The sequence below is a fragment of the Rattus norvegicus genome, chromosome 3 (assembly GCF_021556685.1).
Source record: "Rattus norvegicus strain SHRSP/BbbUtx chromosome 3, alternate assembly SHRSP_T2T, whole genome shotgun sequence".
NCBI lineage: Eukaryota > Metazoa > Chordata > Mammalia > Rodentia > Muridae > Rattus > Rattus norvegicus.
The window spans coordinates 87,396,271-87,414,710 of NC_141536.1; the positions used below are offsets into that span (position 1 = coordinate 87,396,271).

The 18,440-nt window shown below is 47.1% G+C and overlaps 1 protein-coding gene across 4 annotated transcripts in view; it reads right to left on the reverse strand.

Annotated features, from left to right (window-relative positions):
• Window positions 1–18,440, reverse strand: part of Prr5l (proline rich 5 like) — a 173,209-nt gene that overhangs the window by 57,186 nt on the left and 97,583 nt on the right. For all 4 annotated transcript variants that reach the window (NM_001080150.1, XM_087653268.1, XM_087653269.1 and 1 more), the window contains 1 exon segment: window positions 1,166–1,450. In NM_001080150.1, the coding sequence (NP_001073619.1) occupies window positions 1,166–1,329 (164 nt within the window). In that variant the 5' untranslated portion in view covers window positions 1,330–1,450.

An 18,440-nucleotide genomic window follows, 5' to 3' on the forward strand; every position in this document is an offset into this window, starting at 1 on the left:
GAAACACATCCCAGTTAGGCGATCCGCCTCCAGGGGCCATATTCTCAAACAGCCCACAGGTAAGGTCATAGAAGAGCTGTGAAGCCTGAGGCATACACAGAGCTGTCTTCTCTCCCTTTCCTTAATGTCCCAGAAGTACGAAGTATGGAGGAGGGCGAGGCAAAAGAATTCGAAGGTAGTTCTAGGCCTCTGGGAGGTCACCCAGGGCTTCTTCCCTTGCTCACATGGAGAAAGGCAACGGAGCAGCTCTCTGAGAACTGCCATCACTGGGCTCTGCAAGCATCCAGAGAGTGTTCACTGCCAGCAGGAGCTGGCCCTGCCTGTTCTTACAACTGTGAAGCCACCATCTTAGATAGAAATGATGGCAGCCCTTCTAATAGAATTCTCCATGGTCCTGCCTTATCCCCTTGGTGTTCGTCTCTTAAAGGGCCGCAGTTCAGGGCTCAAGTCCACATTCTGAAGGACCAAGGCCAGAAGCATCAGCAGGAGAGTTTATTATAATATTGTCTGTGCTGAGGAATTTTACAAAGGACAATGATCCTCAGAACGCCGGAACATTCCAGGCAGCCCTCCTGAGCTGCAGCAGCGTGAGTGTGCCCGGTGGCCAGGCACACAGAAAGTTCAGAAATGCTTTCATTTATCCAGAGCCCAACACAGATTTGAAAACCAACAGCCTACTGACTTATAAGGCAATACTGATTTGCTGATTTACATGGGGCTTGGTTCACAAACTTGGCTGGACGGCCTCCAAAGTTACCTCTCCTCCCCCACACGCCAGTGGCTCAGGTGAAAGAGACTATGGCACACACCACTCACTGAGTTTTGCACAGAAACACACCTAGGTTTCCTAAGGGAGAAGTGGGTGATGTGAGGTCACTGGGAAGACCCTACACCCTTAGATACTCACCTAGTATAGGGTGTTAGGGGGCATGAACAGTAACTGTCAATTCTAGGCCCATGATCCTAGGCTGGTAAAACTGACCCTGACAGGCCAGAACTCACAATGAGCTACTTTCTCAGTATGAAAACAGGGGTGCTTGCCCCATTCATCATTGGTACCATGATCAGACATCATGAGCAAAGCTCTCAGAGGCAGCAGATGCTCAGGGCTTCCCCAGACCATCCCAAACCCCTCCCTGGTGGTGCTGGTCCCACAAGCCCTTACCTGTTCCAGGCTGAGTTGGAACTTAGTTGCAGAGCCTGCCGGGCAGCCTGAAAGCGGGGCAGCTCGCTGAGCACAGGGGAGCTCATAAATCGTGGTCTAGGCCGGCGGAAGGAGCCCATCTTGTGGAACTCAATGGGCAGGAGGGGAGCAAGGCCGCGGGTCATAAGTCCAGGTGAGGATTGAGCTGTGTCTTGAGGACCAGAAGCTTCTGGCCACCCACAGGAAAGAAAGGCTTCTCTCAACGCTGCTTCTGGGGTGTCTTAAAACCCTACTGTCAGCCAGCACCTGAAATGAGAGACCGCCTTTATTGAGAACCTGGCTGAAAACACGTAACCAAAGGATGCTGGCTAGACTCTCTAGCCAAATGATCCTAAAAATCAATGAAAAGAGAGACACAGCAAGAGCCTCCATTGTGGCTAAGGCTCCTATCCGTGTGTATGTGTGTGCGTGTGTGTGCGTGTGTGTGTGTGTGCGTGCGTGCCTGTTGGGCATGGAACCCAGGGCTTAGTGTATGGTAGGCCAGCACTCTATGCCTGCGCTACACAGCCTTTGAAAGAAAGCTAGCTTTTGTGAAGAAGGTAAAAGCTCCTTTCCTTGGCAATAGAGACCTCCACCCTTTATCCCAACAGCCATGTCAAGGGGCTCCCTCTCCCAGAAGCCTTTCACCATCCCTTTCCTACCTGCTATGTGTTCATTCAGTCCACCAGGACATATCTACTGTTCGACATGGGTGAACCATTGTAACATGTCAAGCACTCAAAATCTCTACGGCCCACACCCTCCCAGCCATCCAGAGACTTATACTCCATGGTAAAGATGACTGATCATTCCAGAACCTGTCTCTTCAATAAACACTTATGAGCCTATATGCTCCAGGCACTGAGGTATTGGGAGATGGTAACATGACAGCCATAGGACTGTCACATGTGTCCCATTTATGTGTCCCATGACCCTGCCCCAGGCTTCATGTCTTGCTTGTTCTCTTTCCCGGGTTTCTGAGCTAAGTTTTGTTCTCTTTTACAAAATTATCTTCCTTTCGCCCTAAGCATTTCTAAGTCCAGCTGATTCTGCAAGTTGGGTCCAATAATTTTGCTCCTGAGAAGGACTAGGTGCAGGCCGATAATCTCAGCTACTTAGGAGGCCAAAGCAGGAGAAATCTGAAATCAAAAGCATTCCTAGGATACATATCACTGTGAGTTCAAGGTCAACCTGGAAAACTTAGACCTCCCCCAGCTCAAAAGAAAAAGTAAAAACTTATAAAAAGTGTCCACAAGCAGGTAAAGGTGCCTGCCACCAAGCATGACAACTCAGAGTTCAATCCATATGATCTGTATCAAAGGAAAACCAACTTCCAAAGTGCTTTTCTGACTTCCACAGTGCGCGCGCAGGCGCGCGCGCGCGCACACACACACACACACACACACACACACACACACACACACACAAAGTAAATAAACCGTTGTTTTAAGTGAACAGAGGCCTGGGGATGGAACTCAGCAGCAGAGCACTTGCCTGGCATATACGCATGGCAAGTCTTAAGCTCTTCAGGTCCAAGGTCCAGTTACACACACACACACACACACACACACACACACACACACACACACACACACTCATTCCTTGTGGCAAATCGAGAGGTGCTTTACAGCATCTGGTGGGCACCGGTGGCTTAGCAATGAACTTTGGTTCTGAGTTTCAAGAATTAACTCAGCTCCTTCCAAGTTGTGTGACTTCAGACACACACAGTTTACTGTTCTCAGGTGCTAATTACTCAGGACCGGGGAAGGATTAGATGAGATCAGCAGACATGCTCAGAAGTGCTCCTGGGAGTCAGGGACAGCTAGCACCTCCCATACCCTTCTTAATGCACACTTGGGCCAACCACTGCAATCCTCTCAGCAGACAGAAGTACTACAAGAAGCAGAAAACAGCCAAAGGCGCTTTCCCTTGAAATGATTTGTTGGATTTGTCTGAGAGCGTGGTTGTTTGTGTTTTTCTGATATTTCTGGCCAAGTTAACTCAGATAAATCAGACAAGAGACCAATGAGGAAAGAAAAGGAAAATTCCAGCCTCGAGAGTCCACCTGCAGGCTGGCAAGAAGAGTCCTGCAGCATTTGATGGACAGGGGAGAGACACTACAGCCAGTGCCATGACAGTGACAATGCACCCTGACAGGGAGGCGTGGAGGAGGCACTGGCAGCCAAGGTCCTATTTACACTGGATTCATAAGACCGAGCTTCAGAAGAAGAATGGCGAGTTCCCTTTTGTAACAGGAGTCGAAGCAGACTCCTGTCCTTTTCTTGAATAGTCTGCTGGGAACCCTGTGCACCAAGCAAATTAACAGTTATCAGAATTGACCAATAAATGTTGCAGAAGCCTGTCATATTCTGGAAAGAATTACAGCAGGCACCCAATGCCTCAGAATCTGGAAAGGTCTGTGCATGCCAGTGATGAGGGAAAGACAAAACCATGCATCCCTCAGAACCCCGACACTGGCTGGAAGAGGTTCCACTTGTCAGGAAAGGCCTCTCTATTTAGACAGGATGCATCCCTGGGCCCAGCTTTGAAAGGCCTGTGAAGTGCAACTCACTGTGTAATTACCGGATATTAACTCACTTTGTGAGGACCTTAAACGGAGGCAATGAAGCTCCCACCCACTCAGGGGCACTAGCTCAGGGAAGCAGAAAACTTGAGAAAGGCACATTGTCAGGGGTTGCATGCATGCCTAACTTGAGAAGGCACATTGTCAGGGGTTGCATGCATGCCTAACTTCTCCTAGGAGCTGAGACTCCAGAGGATAAAAGGAGGCTCCTGCCCTTCTGTGTCTCATCTACAGCTCCCAGGTCTCCCATCTGAAGCTGTCTGATCATCTCACACATGCTCAAGGCAGCCCTGGTCACACGGAACGGCTCCAGGAGCATGGGCTGCTCTCATAAATAAAGGTAATTTTTGGCCCAAAGGACAATCAATGATCACAGTGCCCATACCCAAAGGCAAGGGTCACACACAGTAAGGAGCTCCTTCTGACTTGTTTTTCAGCCCCCAAACCCTTCCATCTCAAATGATGACAGGATGAATAGAATACGTGGTCCACACCATCCCTGCTTGTCCCAGAGCCAAGTCTCTCACATGGAGACCGTGGGAGGAAGTTATGGAACATGCTGACAAGGGCCAGAAGAAAGGTTGGTTGGCACACCCTGCATACACCTACTAAGGTACTGGCCCTTCAGGCATGGGCTTGTCCTGACCCAGAAATGACAAGTCAGAAATGACAAGACAGAAGGGGCCTGAGAGTACAGCCACTTAGAACTAACAAATGTGGAGCAAATGATCAAAATGACTTATCCAAAGTCTCTGACACAGGATCAAGCACAGACTAGAAACATTCACGCCCCAGTGTCAGACCTGAGACATTCTGCAGCTCCAAGGAGGCCACAAGAGTCACTCACCACTGGATAGTCAAGCCTTAGCTTAAAACAAAGGTAGTTAACCATGAATGTAACACAGGCTGGGCACCGTCACCAAGGTGACTTATTTAGCCCTCCCAAAACGCCATCTAAGTTAGAGAAATCCAAAGGGCACACAGATAGCTAGGAGCAGGTCACTGATAGGTGTCAAGGTCAGCCTGCCTTCCCAGTCCCTCGCCAATTGCCCGGTTCCACTTTACTACTGACCTGAGTGAGACAGGGCCCTCGAATCAAAGCTACAGACTTTGAAATGTGAGTCGCCAGCCTTCATATGAAAATCTAAATCTCACACCCCTGAGATTAGTAAACTACCAAGATCAACTCCATGGCCACACCCGACTGGGACAGGAGGAGCAGAAAAAGAGAAAGGACACCATAAGGAAATGTAGACTCTGACAGCCGAGCAGCCACCCTTACCCACTGTGTGAACTTGGACAAAGCATTTGACCTCTGAAGCTCGATTTTTCTCCCCAGGAGAGGGAACACCAACAGTGAATCCTTTAATGAGTAAATTATTGTAAAGCACTCACGGAAAAGGGTGGCCCGGAACACACCAAGACCAAGTTCTCAGCACAAAGGAGATCTATTTGCAGTCGAGGGACAAAGGACTGCCTCTGGATAGAGGAGACAGATGACTACAGGCCACATGTGTGGACAAACAGCACTTTGCAAAGTGTGTGTGGAGGGGATGTTAGGACAGGTTGGTTTGTTTTGATTGGGCATGTTAATTAGGGCAGCCAAAACAGGGCTTTTGATTTCTGGACTTCACTACTTTGGTAGTTGGGCCTTGGTGGTCAGCCTCAGGAGGAGGAAGTGTTCAGATAAGGGAATGGACTCGGTGGTTAGCTTTGGGGATATAATCTAACGGTATAGCAAGGTAAAGGGAACAGAGGTAAAAGAGGTAAAAGGCAAAACCTGCTGAAGCCATGTTTGCTGTGCTCGGGCCTCCCAGAGCCCCTACTCACAACGGTTCTGACAAGTGGTGAGTGAGACACGGCACTGACCGAATCCACCAAAGAACATTGCTTGGCATCCTTTCTAGATAGTTCACCCCACACAGCAGTGGGAGGACAGCAATGCTTCCCTTGGTTGCTAGAGGCGTCCCTCAGCACCACCAATGCATTGCTCCCAGCCAAGACCTGACACTGTCACAGAAATGGATTCTGTCTCTTCAGGCCTTTGGTAACTCACAGCTTTAGATACTGAGGCGTTACCAAATCCATACATTTCCTGCTTCTAAATCTCACCCAGCCCCAGGAGGGGGATGCAGCTCAGTCAGAAGAGTACCCTCTTAGTTCACACTAGCAATGTGTAAGACAGTGCAATCATGCCTGTCTGTAATCCCAGCAGTCCAGAGGTGGGGACAGGAGGATCAGCAGTGCCCAGGGAGATCAAGGACAGCCTGGGCTACAAGCAACTCTTTTCTATAAACCAGTAAATACGTATACGTACAAATAAACACATTGCACCCAACTATAGGAAGCAGACAGAGCAGGGCGGGGGGTTGGGAGGTGGGTTGTAAAGAAATGGAGGCAGAGTGACTCACCCTTAACAAGAATTAAGCTAGGACTGGAGGGCTTTAAGTAATCCAGAGCGAGCTTGTCAGCAAAAGCCCTACTTTTAAACCTGGCTCCATAATGTATCAGCCCAGGTGATTCGTTTTGTCTTGTTTTCTTAAACATTTCAAAATATTCCCACTATAATTCACACTTGAAAAGCATGTATGCTAAGGGAAATGCAAATCAAAACAACCCTGAGATTTCACCTCACACCAGTGAGAATGGCTAAGATCAAACACTCAGGGGACAGCAAATGCTGGCAAGGCTGTGGAGAAAGAGGAACACTCCTCCATTGTTGGTGGGATTGCAGACTGGTACAACCATTCTGGAAATCAGTCTGGAGGTTCCTCAGAAAATTGGACATTGAACCGCCTGAGGATCCAGCTATACCTCTCTTGGGCATATACCCAAAAGATGTCCCAACATATAAAAAAGACACGTGCCCCACTATGTTCATAGCAGCCTTATTTATAATAGCCAGAAAATGGAAAGAACCCAGATGCCCTTCAACAGAGGAATGGATACAGAAAATGTGGTACATCTACACAATGGAATATTACTCAGCTATAAAAAACAATGACTTTATGAAATTCGTAGGCAAATGGTTGGAACTGGAAAATATCATCCTGAGTGAGCTAACCCAATCACAGAAAAACACACATGGCATGCACTCATTGATAAGTGGCTATTAGCCCAAATGCTTGAATTACCCTAGATGCCTAGAACAAATGAAACTCAAGATGGATGATCAAAATGTGAATGCTTCACTCCTTCTTTGAAAGGGGAACAAGAATACCCTTGGCAGGGAATAGAGAGGCAAAGATTAAAACAGACACAGAAGGAACACCCATTCAGAGCCTGCCCCACATGTGGCCCATACATATACAGCCATCCAATTAGACAAGATGGATGAAGCAAAGAAGTGCAGACTGACAGGAGCCGGATGTAGATCTCTCCTGAGAGATACAGCCAGAATACAGCAAATACAGAGGCGAATGCCAGCAGCAAACCACTGAACTGAGAATAGGACCCCCGTTGAAGGAATCAGAGAAAGGACTGGAAGAGCTTGAAGGGCCACGAGACCCCATATGTACAACAATGCCAAGCAACCAGAGCTTCCAGGGACTAAGCCACTACCTAAAGACTATACATGGACTGACCCTGGACTCTGACCTCATAGGTAGCAATGAATATCCTAGTAAGAGCACCAGTGGAAGGGGAAGCCCTTGGTCCTGCTAAGACTGAACCCCCAGTGAACTAGATTGTTGGGGGGAGGGCGGCAATGGGGGGAGGATGGGGAGGGGAACACCCATAAAGAAGGGGAGGGGGAGGGATTAGGGGGATGATTGTCCGGAAACCGGGAAAGGGAATAACAATCGAAATGTAAATAAGAAATACTCAAGTTAATAAAAAAACAAAAAAACAAAACATGTAATTGAATTGCATCAGCAAGCAATAATTAATAATTTGAAATAAACTCATTCCTATCTGCTAACCTGGGAGGAATATTAAAATACATTTTTAAAGAAAAAAAAAAGAAAAGCATGTATGCATGCGCGCGCGCGCGCACACACGCGCAGGCAGACACACACACACACACACACACACACACACACACACACACACACACACTTCAACATGACAGGGAACTGCCAGGAGCTGGAGGAATACAGTATTGCCTCGTAAAGCCACACTCGCACCTTCTGGATAATGGTGTGTTTGCTTCCATGGGTCCATAAAGAAAATATTCAGTGTTTTCAACAGAAGGGGCGAGGGAGGACTGCAGTATTGAGGCAAGCTCCCCGGTAGCTGAGAGCTTTCAAACTGATGATAAGATACACAGATTGATGCTGTCCGTGATGCCGTCCATAGCCACATGGCCATTCAACACTTAAATTGTGCTCTGTGCAACTGAGGAGCGAATTTCAGTTTATTTAACTTCGTGTCTGTATGTACATGGTCATGTGTGTACAGCTGCAGGCATGTGTGTCAGTTGTAGATGATCAATCCATAGACATTTATTCTCTGCACGCTGACCAGTTGTGGGTTTCTGCATTAATCCATGCACTGTGCAAAAAAAAAAAAAAAAAGCTTTTTTGATGAGGACTAGGATTCACTAATCTACAGTTAAAGATAGAAGTCTCTAGAAGTCTCTAGAAGGCAGGCACTAGAGGAATACAGCATTGCCTCAGAAAGCCACACTCACACCTTCTGGATAATGGCGTGTTTGCTTTCATGGATACTATGTCCGTTCAGCAAAAATTGGTAGAAGTTTACCCTGAAGGCCTAACAGTTCCCCAACCATGGACTTTTGGCCTGACTTATAGTATTAGGATTGTGTTTGATCCTATGGAGCATGTCAGAATGTTGTTTGTTACTCCTAAAACATTCATGCCATGGGTGTGGTAACCCCATGGTCATAGCTTGTCAAGACAGCCATTATTGTGCCTCACGGGGTCATAGCTGCTGATAGCTTACCACCTCATTTTTTCCTTGCAAGAGGCCAGCCTTTCATTGGCCAGACTTGGTTCATTCAGCTAGACTGGTTGAATGGGTCTGTCTGTCTTTGCCTTCTCAGCACTGGAATTACAAGGGCACACCAGCAGACTTGGCTTTTCTACATAGGTCCTTAGGAGCAAACTCAAGTCTTTACACTTGTGTGGCAATCTATTTACTGTCAGACAATTCCCTAGTCCTCACTTCGTTTTTAATAGCCGTACTTTTTTAAGGGTGACTAATTCTTTCTCCCTCCTAGTACACCACAGTGGTCTCATATCACCTTGTGTTGGTCTGCTTTGGTATTAGAATGACGGCTGAACCAACCACTTACGAAATCTCTCATTTTATTTAGCCACTTTCCTATGGAAGGACATTTAGAAAGACTCCAGGATTCTGGGACTGCAAAGGATGAATTCATTTGTAGGTCTTGGGCCCTTAATGTGTTTCCAATGGCTGGATCTGATGGTTATTAGCCAGCTTCACTCTGTGGCTCTAAGATCCACCCACACACCAGTTCAGAAATAGCACACAGGAAAGGGATGATGGGAGATGTGCCTGGCTCCAAAGGATAAACTACCACAAGACTATGTCACTCCAGGCTATGGATCACAGGAGCTGCCATCATGGTTCCTCCTGTCACTCAGAGGTAGGCACAAAGAACGACTGAGGACACCTTCTAGACAAAATCTCACACAGCCCAGGTTGGCTTTGCATACACTATACAGCTGAGGATGTCCTTGAACTTATGAGCCTCCTCCCAAGTGCTAGGGTTAGAGGCATGCCACCATGACAGATTTGTTTTTAGGTCCGAATCCCCAGAAGTCATAAGTATTCCTCATACAACAGAAGCTATGATGAAGTTAAGCTCTTAAGAGCAAGTATTAACCAGGATTGGTGGGTTCTACACGCAGTCCATGCAACCTCAATGGTGGGGTGAAGAAGACAAAAAAAGGGCAGAGAAGGCAGTCAGCACAGCAGAAGATGGGAAGACAGAGGCAAAGACTGCAGTGATGCCGCCACAAGCCAAGGGATGCCGGGAGCCATCAGGAAGAGGAAAGAAACCAGCAGTCTCCCAGAGTTTCCAAAAGAAATATGCCCCCAAATACAACTTGATTCTGGACCTTAGGTCTCCAGAACTATAGGTGAATAAATTTCTGTTGTTTTAAGCCACAAGAGTTGTGGTAACTTGACTTGAACCTAATACTTATCACATGTGTAGCCTTGGACCATCTGAACTACAGTGTCGACATCAAGAATCAGGAATATCAAGGAGAGCTTCCTTAGGAGATGTTGTGAAATTTAGTGAGATTGGCTAGGAGGTGCATGGCGTGGTTCCTATAACTGTCCAGGGAATGGTCCGGCAGGGAGGAGCTCAGGCTAAGAAACAGGATGATATTATCATTCCTAGTGCGACCCTAGGCAAAATGACTCAGGCAAGCATGAGGATTAGGTGAGGTGACAAGAAAGATAGACAGGAAGTGTCTGCTAAGTGATGCCCATTGTTTGTACCACCACCAACCTATTAACCTCTCCATTTGACATAACAAAACACCACAGCCCAGTGGGCTACACGTCACACCAATGGACTTTCTTATAGCTCTGGAGGTTAGACCTCCAAGACCCAGGAGTCAGTGGGTTGGTCTATCCTGAGGCCTCTTGCTCTGGGTTACAGATGAATGCCTCCTCTCTCTGGGTCTTCCTCCAAGTTCTTACACCCTGAGTCTCCATGTGCCTAAATGGCTTCTTTTGTGGGATACTAATAAATTTGGCTAGGGTCCACTCAAACAGCCTTGTTTTAACTTAGTCACTCTCTTCACACACATTTGAAGGTACATAAGCTATAGCTTCAACATGGAGACTCAGAAAGGAACATACCAGTCTATACCACCACCACCACCACCACCATCACCACCACCACCACCACCACCACCACCACCAACAACAACAACAACAACAACACAGACAGCTCAGGTCTAGTGTCTCTCTACATTTCTCTTCTGAAGGACCAAGTTACACAAATTGTCACTTAACAGTGCTTTAAATGGGTAAATTTAGGGGCTGAATGGTTCACTTCAGTTCTCTGGACATCTGAGGTGCTGGGTCCACAATCACTGTGAGGGTCACAGAGCTTCTGGGAGGCATCACTGGTCTGACTCTCTCGGTGCCCCACACAGTTTCTTTGGCAAGCTCTTCACCCAAGGCCCATGGGACTCTTGGAAGATAAATTGTTATCCCATTTCATTCCCATAGCTGGCAGGGCTGGGGTTAGGGGATAAGAAAAGGTTGTGGGTGGCACACAGAGGCAGGGACTAGGCATGGGGGTGGGGAGGGACACAGAAACAAGGGTGGGGATGAGAATAGGGCTGGGGCCCCAGCCCCAGGGATGGGGTTGAAGAATGAGGGCATGGGTAGGGATGGGAATGGAGAGAGGATAGAGATGAGGATAGGACCTAGGAATGGGGATGGAGATGGAGCCTGAAGCCAAGGCTGACGACAGGGCCCAGGGACAGGGTCAGGTCGTGGGTAGTGATATAGGGACCAGGCCCAGCACACTACGAGGGCAAAAGAAGATAAACGTGCAAATGAAGTCCACTAAGGCTCCAGCCTGGCCTCTGAAAAAGGAAGTAGAATTGTGACACAGCAGCTTAAAATAAAGAAGTGTGTGGCTGGTGATGACTGGAGGCTTCCAGGAAAAAGCCACTTTGAGTGTAAATAACAAAGTCAAAGACAGAGCCACCCAGTCTGATGTAAGCTCCCAGAACAAGAGGAGAACCCAGTTCCCAGGGAGACAGAAACGGCCCACTTCACATGCTCCCTGTCCTCAGCAGCTCCTGCCTCGCATCCTGAACACAAGAGCCAGTGTCTCCCTGCAATGCCGGGCCTCACTAGGGCTCAGCCCCCATTCACAGGCAGGGTTACTCAGCTGACCCATCCTCTTACTGCAGCAGGGCTGCCTTTGTGAGGATGGTGGAAATGGCTGAGCCAGTGCCTGGGGCCCGCCAGACATGGGCACTTGCCGTGCATTCATCCTCCTCTCAAAGACAGACCAAGGGGCACCTGCAGACGGTACCTGTTGTGCTGGTCAGGTTTTTGTCAATTTGATACAAGCTAGCATCCTCTGTGAAGAGGGAATGCTAACTGAAGTATCACTCCCATGCGACTGGCTTGTAGGCAAGTCTGAAGGACATTTCCTTGACTGATGATGGATCAGGAGGGCCCATCCCACCATGAGTGGCACCATCCCCTCCCCAGGCAGATTGTACTAGGGTATTTAAAGCAAACAGATGGGCTGGAGAGATGGCTCAGTGGTTAAGAGCACTGACTGCTCTTCCAGAGCTGAGTTCAATTCCCAGCAACCACATGGTGGCTCACAACCATCTGTAATGGGATCTGATGCCTTCTTCTGGTGTGTCTGAAGATAGCTACAGTGTAATCATATACATAAAATAAATAAATCTTTTTTTAAAAAAGCAAACAGGCAGCATACAGAAGTGAGCACTAAGTGGGCAGCAATCCTCTGTGGTCTCCTTCAGTTCCTGCCTTCAGGTTTCTGCCCTGACTTCCCTTCATGATGGACTATAAGCTCTAAGATAAAATAAACCCTTTCTTTCCTTCCTTCCTATGTTGCTTTTGGTCATGGCCTTTTTCATAGCAACAGGTCACCAACTAGGACACCTCTACTCACATGTGCTCAAATCGAAACGGGTCACACATTTCACACTCTGCAGCAACCCAAAGCCTGGGGAAGACCTTGTCCTGGCTCCCCAGTGACCCATCACACAGAGAAAGCTGTGGGGGTACAGTGACAACTCTATCTGAGGTCGCATACTAAGAGTATGATGAGACAAGAGTCCAACAAAGAGCCCACAGCCCGCACACCATTCATGTCATCTCACAGACTCCCCCGAGTTCTGAGACTGAACTCTGGGCCAGCCTCTAACACTCATGCCTCCAACCACTGCATGACGACTCACGGGCCTGTGTTATCTCCTCCACTATCACCATCTACTCCCCGAGCAGGGCATTCCCACATGCTGGGCCCTCTGTATAAAACATCTCCCACCCTGTTCTCCAGTCTCAAGCCTGCAGTCCATCCTCTTCTTCCCTTCACCTCTTGATTAATTCTCACCACCACCGAAGAGCCTCCTCCCCACCACCTTTGTGGTCTTATCACCATCAGCCTTGTGAACACACACCACCCACTGTGTATGCTATGCATCGATGGATGCTGTCCAGGGAGGTTTCGAAAGAAAGAAGGATGACCTCGGAGCTGAACGTATATCATTCTGCCATTGCCACTGCCATACACCAGCTGGGGGGTCTGTTTTATACTTTGCTGTAGAGCGTAAATGAACTCTAGAACCCTGGGCCAGACACCGAGCAAACGTTCCCACTGCAGCCATGGCTGAGTGGCAGGTGCACCAGTGAAGTCTGTTTTGTGCATGCCTTTCTGTGCTTTCTGAGTTTGAAATAGGAATCTGAGTTATTTATTCAAATAAACAAAGACATCGACGGTGGCTCCTACAACCCAGAAAAAAAAAGACAAGCCAGGGAGAAAGGGTATCTTTCTTCCGATTTGTTCAAAGGCAGTGCCCAGAGGGTGGTTAGGAGTAAAACTTGGCTCTGATCGGGAAGGTACAGGGCTAACAATTACACTCCACTTGTCCACGTGCTTGCCCACTCTGTTTTATTCGAAGGTATAGGAATTCTACAGCAAGGCTGCTGTGGGTAGGAACCTGGGGGCCAGAAGTAGATGCTGACGGAAAGGGAAATGAAAGATGAAGTCATCACACACACACACACACACACACACACACACACACACACACAGAGTTGTCACACTGTTGTTGTTTTGTCTTTATAACATGCAACACAAAGTGACTCAAGAGGACTCAACAGAGCTCAACAGGCACTGGCCAGGACAGTGAGTGAGAAAATGGTGACCAACTTATCTTACTAAACAGCACCTACCCGGGTCAAAGAAGGTTGTCAACTGCACAACCCAGTCAACTTGACATTAAGATATTATTACGCCAGTCGCCAGTCTTACCTGTTCTTTCCCAAGAGAAGGCCCAGGATATGTGTGTGTGTGTGTGTATGTGTGTGTGTGTGTGTGTGTGTGTGTGTGTGTGTGTGTGTGTGAATGTGTGTGAGTGAATGTGTGTGAGTGAGTGTGTGTGTATGTGAGTGTGTGTGTATGTGAGTGTGTGTGTGTGTATGTGTCTGTGTGTGTTATACTCGCATGGCTATGTGGTTGTACATGCATGCACATGCAAGCAGAGGTCAGAGGAAGAAATCAACTGCTGGTGTCTGCTTTTATTCCTCTTCACCTTGTTCCTCTAAGACAGAATCTCTCACTGAGCTGGAAGCTTGACATTCTGGCTAGCATGGCTGATTATCAAGAGCCTGAGATGTGCCTGTCTCTTTCCTACAATGCCAGAGTTAAAGACTTCGGCAGCCATGTCGGCTTTTTAATGTAACGGCTGAAGATGTGAGCCTGGGCCCTCACATTTGCTCTGATCCATCTCCCCAGACCTCAGATTTTCTTAAATGTGATTTAAAAAAAATTCTAACTGATGACTACTAATTCAAAAGTATCCAGCTGACTGGCCCTTTAAAGACCAAACATAAAAATTTCTGTTTTATCCCTTCACAGACTATGGCACCAAGCATTTTCAGACCAGGACAAGCCACTTCTCTTCCCATGGTCTGTTGACTTTATCAGTTTCCTAAGGGTTTGAAAAAATCTCTTCCCGCTAACCAGCATTTTCTTCTGTTTGGCCAGCTGCGTGGTCACCTGCCTGTTGACCCTACTCAGAGGTATCAAGAGTAGGCACTCTGAGAGACCCCCACAAGAGCCCCCAACACTGCACAGCCCTCAACCAACCTCAGCCTACGATGGGCTACAACCCACAACTGCATCAAAGTTCATATCTTAATTCCATTTCTCCCTGTCTGAGCTTACTGTCATCCAAAAGTCCACTCTTCCACTGAAACTCATCACCCTCTGTGTTCTACACAAAGACGCAAGGAGACAGGGTGAGCCTACAGCGTTCCAGCAATCTCAGAGACATACAGCAATGCAAAACCCCTCAAACCAATGCAAGAAACCAAATCCACAGTCCATCAGATGAAAGCCAGGACAGGAAGAAGCTACTATTACTATTAAGAGTGGGATTACCGCCCAGTGGCAGTGACACATGCCTTTCATCCCAGCACTGGGGAGGCAAAGGCAGGTGGATCTCTGAGTTTGAGGCCAGCCTGGTCTACAGAGTGAGTTCTAGGACAGCCAGGACTACACAGAGAAATCCTGTCTCAAAGAAAGAGAGAAAGAAAGGAAGAAAGAAAGGGAGAAAGAAAGAAGGAAGGAAGGAAGGAAAGAAGGAAAGAAAGAAAGAGAGAGAGAGACAGACAGACAGACAGACAACTAAAAAAGAGTAGAATTTTTTCATCAAATAAAATGCCTAACATGGCACATATATTGTCATTATTACTATTGCTTAGATTAACATTAACCATCACTAAAGTCTGGTTGTGATGGACTAGGCCTCAGTTTACATTTATTATTGTCAATAGTTTCCACTAAAATCCAAAGAGGCTAGCTACTTTTATTAGCTTATTGACCATTTTATAATTCCTAGGTAGTAGATGGAGAGACTGAAGCACTGGGAGTCACTTGCCCCCAAAGCAGAAAACTAGCAATAGTGCCCCAAAGACAGATCCTACAGGACCTCAAAGTCTGGGCTCCTAAACTTTACACATGCATGTGCTGGCTGCAAAGGCTGCCAAGAAGCTGAACGCCACCCTTCACTTCCACCTGTGAGCAGCACATGGCTTTCTACCTCACCTGGGCAACCCTCACAGGAGACCTGCTTCTCCAGAGCACTTATCTTGGCAAGCTACAGTCTTATACTTAGCCCTTAGCGCTCGCTCGTTCGTTCGTTCGTTCGTTCTGAGTCTGACCAATCCTCTAAGGCAAAGGCTCCACCCAGGTCATACACTGTAACCTGATGCCAAGCAACAGCATCGGGTACCCTGAAAGTACCTAATGGGAATGTTCAAATGAAGTGGTTAAAGGGCTGTTTTCTAAATCCCCTGAAGAGCAGCCTTCTTACTTCAGAGAGGCCAGAAAATTGTCTTCCTCACTGCTGACCAGCACGGATCTGTCTAAGCATTAGCATTTCCAGGGACATGTAGATCAGGACCGCATGGGCAAGACAGACACTGGCCCCTACAAACAACATGGAAAAGGCCCAAGGAGAAAGATGAGCATCTTTCTCAGCACTCCCTGGGAGCCCGAGAGCCTACGAGTCCAAATTCAGTCAGTCCTCTACATCAGAGCAAACAGAATACAAGCTCAAGGATTGACCTCGACTCAGGAGGCCACTAACTGCATACAGGACTCAGGACCCTGGTAACTTAGTTTCACCTGCAAGTGAAACTAACCTATATGACTACTTGGACCAGAAACCCACTGTATAATTACCACCAAATCCCCCTTCTTTCCTGCAAGTTAAGTGAAACTGTGGGAAATACCACACTTCCATATGCTCACCTTGACACCCCCACTTAAACATCAAGTTTCCTGGAATGCACATGGTTTGGGTGTGGCCTGTGAATGTCATTCACAGTGATTTTGCAGTATCTATCCCATGGTAAGCCAGAAAGTCTAGACACAGGCCGTAGCAGAGACACACGGTTATGGAGCAAATTACATTTCTGACACATAATATATATAAAACACTGACGGGTGAAGGCGCAGTCAAATTCTACTGCCTGGCAGCCAAAGGCACTTTGAAGTGCTGGGAAATATGCTCCACATTAAATGTGCTGGTTTTTGAAAAGTCTGTCCTCTCTCAGAGATAAAATGCTTTTCCATAAAGAATGAAGAGAATGTAAATTTCTGCCCAGGTAATAGGTCAGGGAGAGCCTCAGCAAAGGAGCAGAGCGGACTCAATGCAGCCATTTCATGGAAGCCAAAGTCTATGTAACTCAACAGCACTCCAGTGTATAGCAAGACCTAAGTGGAGGAAGCCACTGGGGGAGGAAGGGTGCAGAGTGGGGAGAGACTAAAGAAACTACCTGCAGTGAGCCCAGAGTCTGTTAGGAAACATCTAAAAATAATACCAACCTTGTAGCAGGCCACCAAGGTTACAGCTGAAGATGGTCAGGTCAAACAAACAAAGGCAAATGTTAGATTGCATCTGAAATGACCCATCGAAGGTCAACTGAAAACTACAGGCGCCCATTTGTGCCCATGACCCCGGAGGGTGGGAACTAAGAGTGGGTAAGACTTTGAAAAGGGAAAACAAACTTTTATAGGTAAGAGCTTCCTTTGTTGCTTTTGATTTATTGTTGTCTTGTTTTGTTTGTTTGAGACAGGGTTTCTTTGTAAAGCCCCGGCTGTCCAGGAACTCACTATGTATGTAGGTCAGGCTGGCTTTGAACTCAGAGATCTACCTGCCTCTCCCTATCAATGGCTGGGATTAAAAAGCATTTGCCACCACTGCTCAAAAAGGAGACAATGCCTTCTCTGTAAGACGAGGACAGAATGACACTATCGCATCCAACACCTACTCTGCTGGCTATAAAGACAACTCATATAGGGGGTGTAGTGAAGAGAAAATAAAAAGAATTGGTCATGATTGATGAAAGGGATAGAAACACACACACACACACACACACACACACACACACACACGTGCGCGCGCACAAAGGGCAAACTCAGTAATGGCCAATGGTATATCAGATCCACTGTTACAGTGGTGCAAGGCTTGTGTACAAGTAACTCTGATTTAACTTAATAATGAACACTAACCACAAATCTTTAATGCAGTATATGGCTCTGTTTTTATCAATCCGTTCACTTATAAATAAACTATTATAGGTGTAAGTTAATGTCTTGAGCTTGACAGAACCTAGAATCACCTGGGAGATGTGTATGCCTGTGAGGGATTTCCTTGATTGTATTAATTGAAGTGGAGAGATCCACCCACTGTGGGTGGCACCATTCCTTTGCTGGGATCCTAAGCTATATAGACAGAGGAAGGGAGGTGACCAGTGGGTTCATCACTCTCTGTTCCTGCGCTGTCACATATCTCTGTGGATATAATGTGGTCAACTTCATCAAGCTCTTGCTGCCTTGACATCCCCGTCCTGGTGTGTTATACACTTCCTTAGAGTAAACACCTTCTTCAGTAAGTTGCTTTATCACAGCAACAGGAAAAGAAGTTAAGACAATGGGTATGTGTGCTTAGAAAAAAAATATGGAATACATAAAGTTCACCCCTCTTTGTAGTTTGAGGCATCCAACGGGGTACTGGGATGCCTCCCTTAGATGCACACAAGGTGTGTGCTGGACAACGCATGGTGGGACAGCAAGACTTCAACATACTTCTCAGAACAGGAGGGTGTAATTTTAAACATGAATTGTTTATTTTTGGAATTCCCCACCTTATGTTTTCATACTCGGGTTGCTGATAGTTAACTGAAACCATGAATGGCACCATGAATAAAGGGTGAAAGAGCAGATAGATTCCTGGACCATCTCCTGGGGAATCTGCTACATTAGCACTAATAACAAGGTAACAACTTCTCATTGAGACTGACCTTGGGCACGTGTGTGTGTGTGTGTGTGTGTGTGTGTGTGTGTGTGTGTGTGTGTGTGTGTAAAAGGTCACGCCATGAGGGTTTTTCTGGTAGGAGAAGTTATTTTTAATCATCTCAAACCCCAGGATTACCAAGTCCACC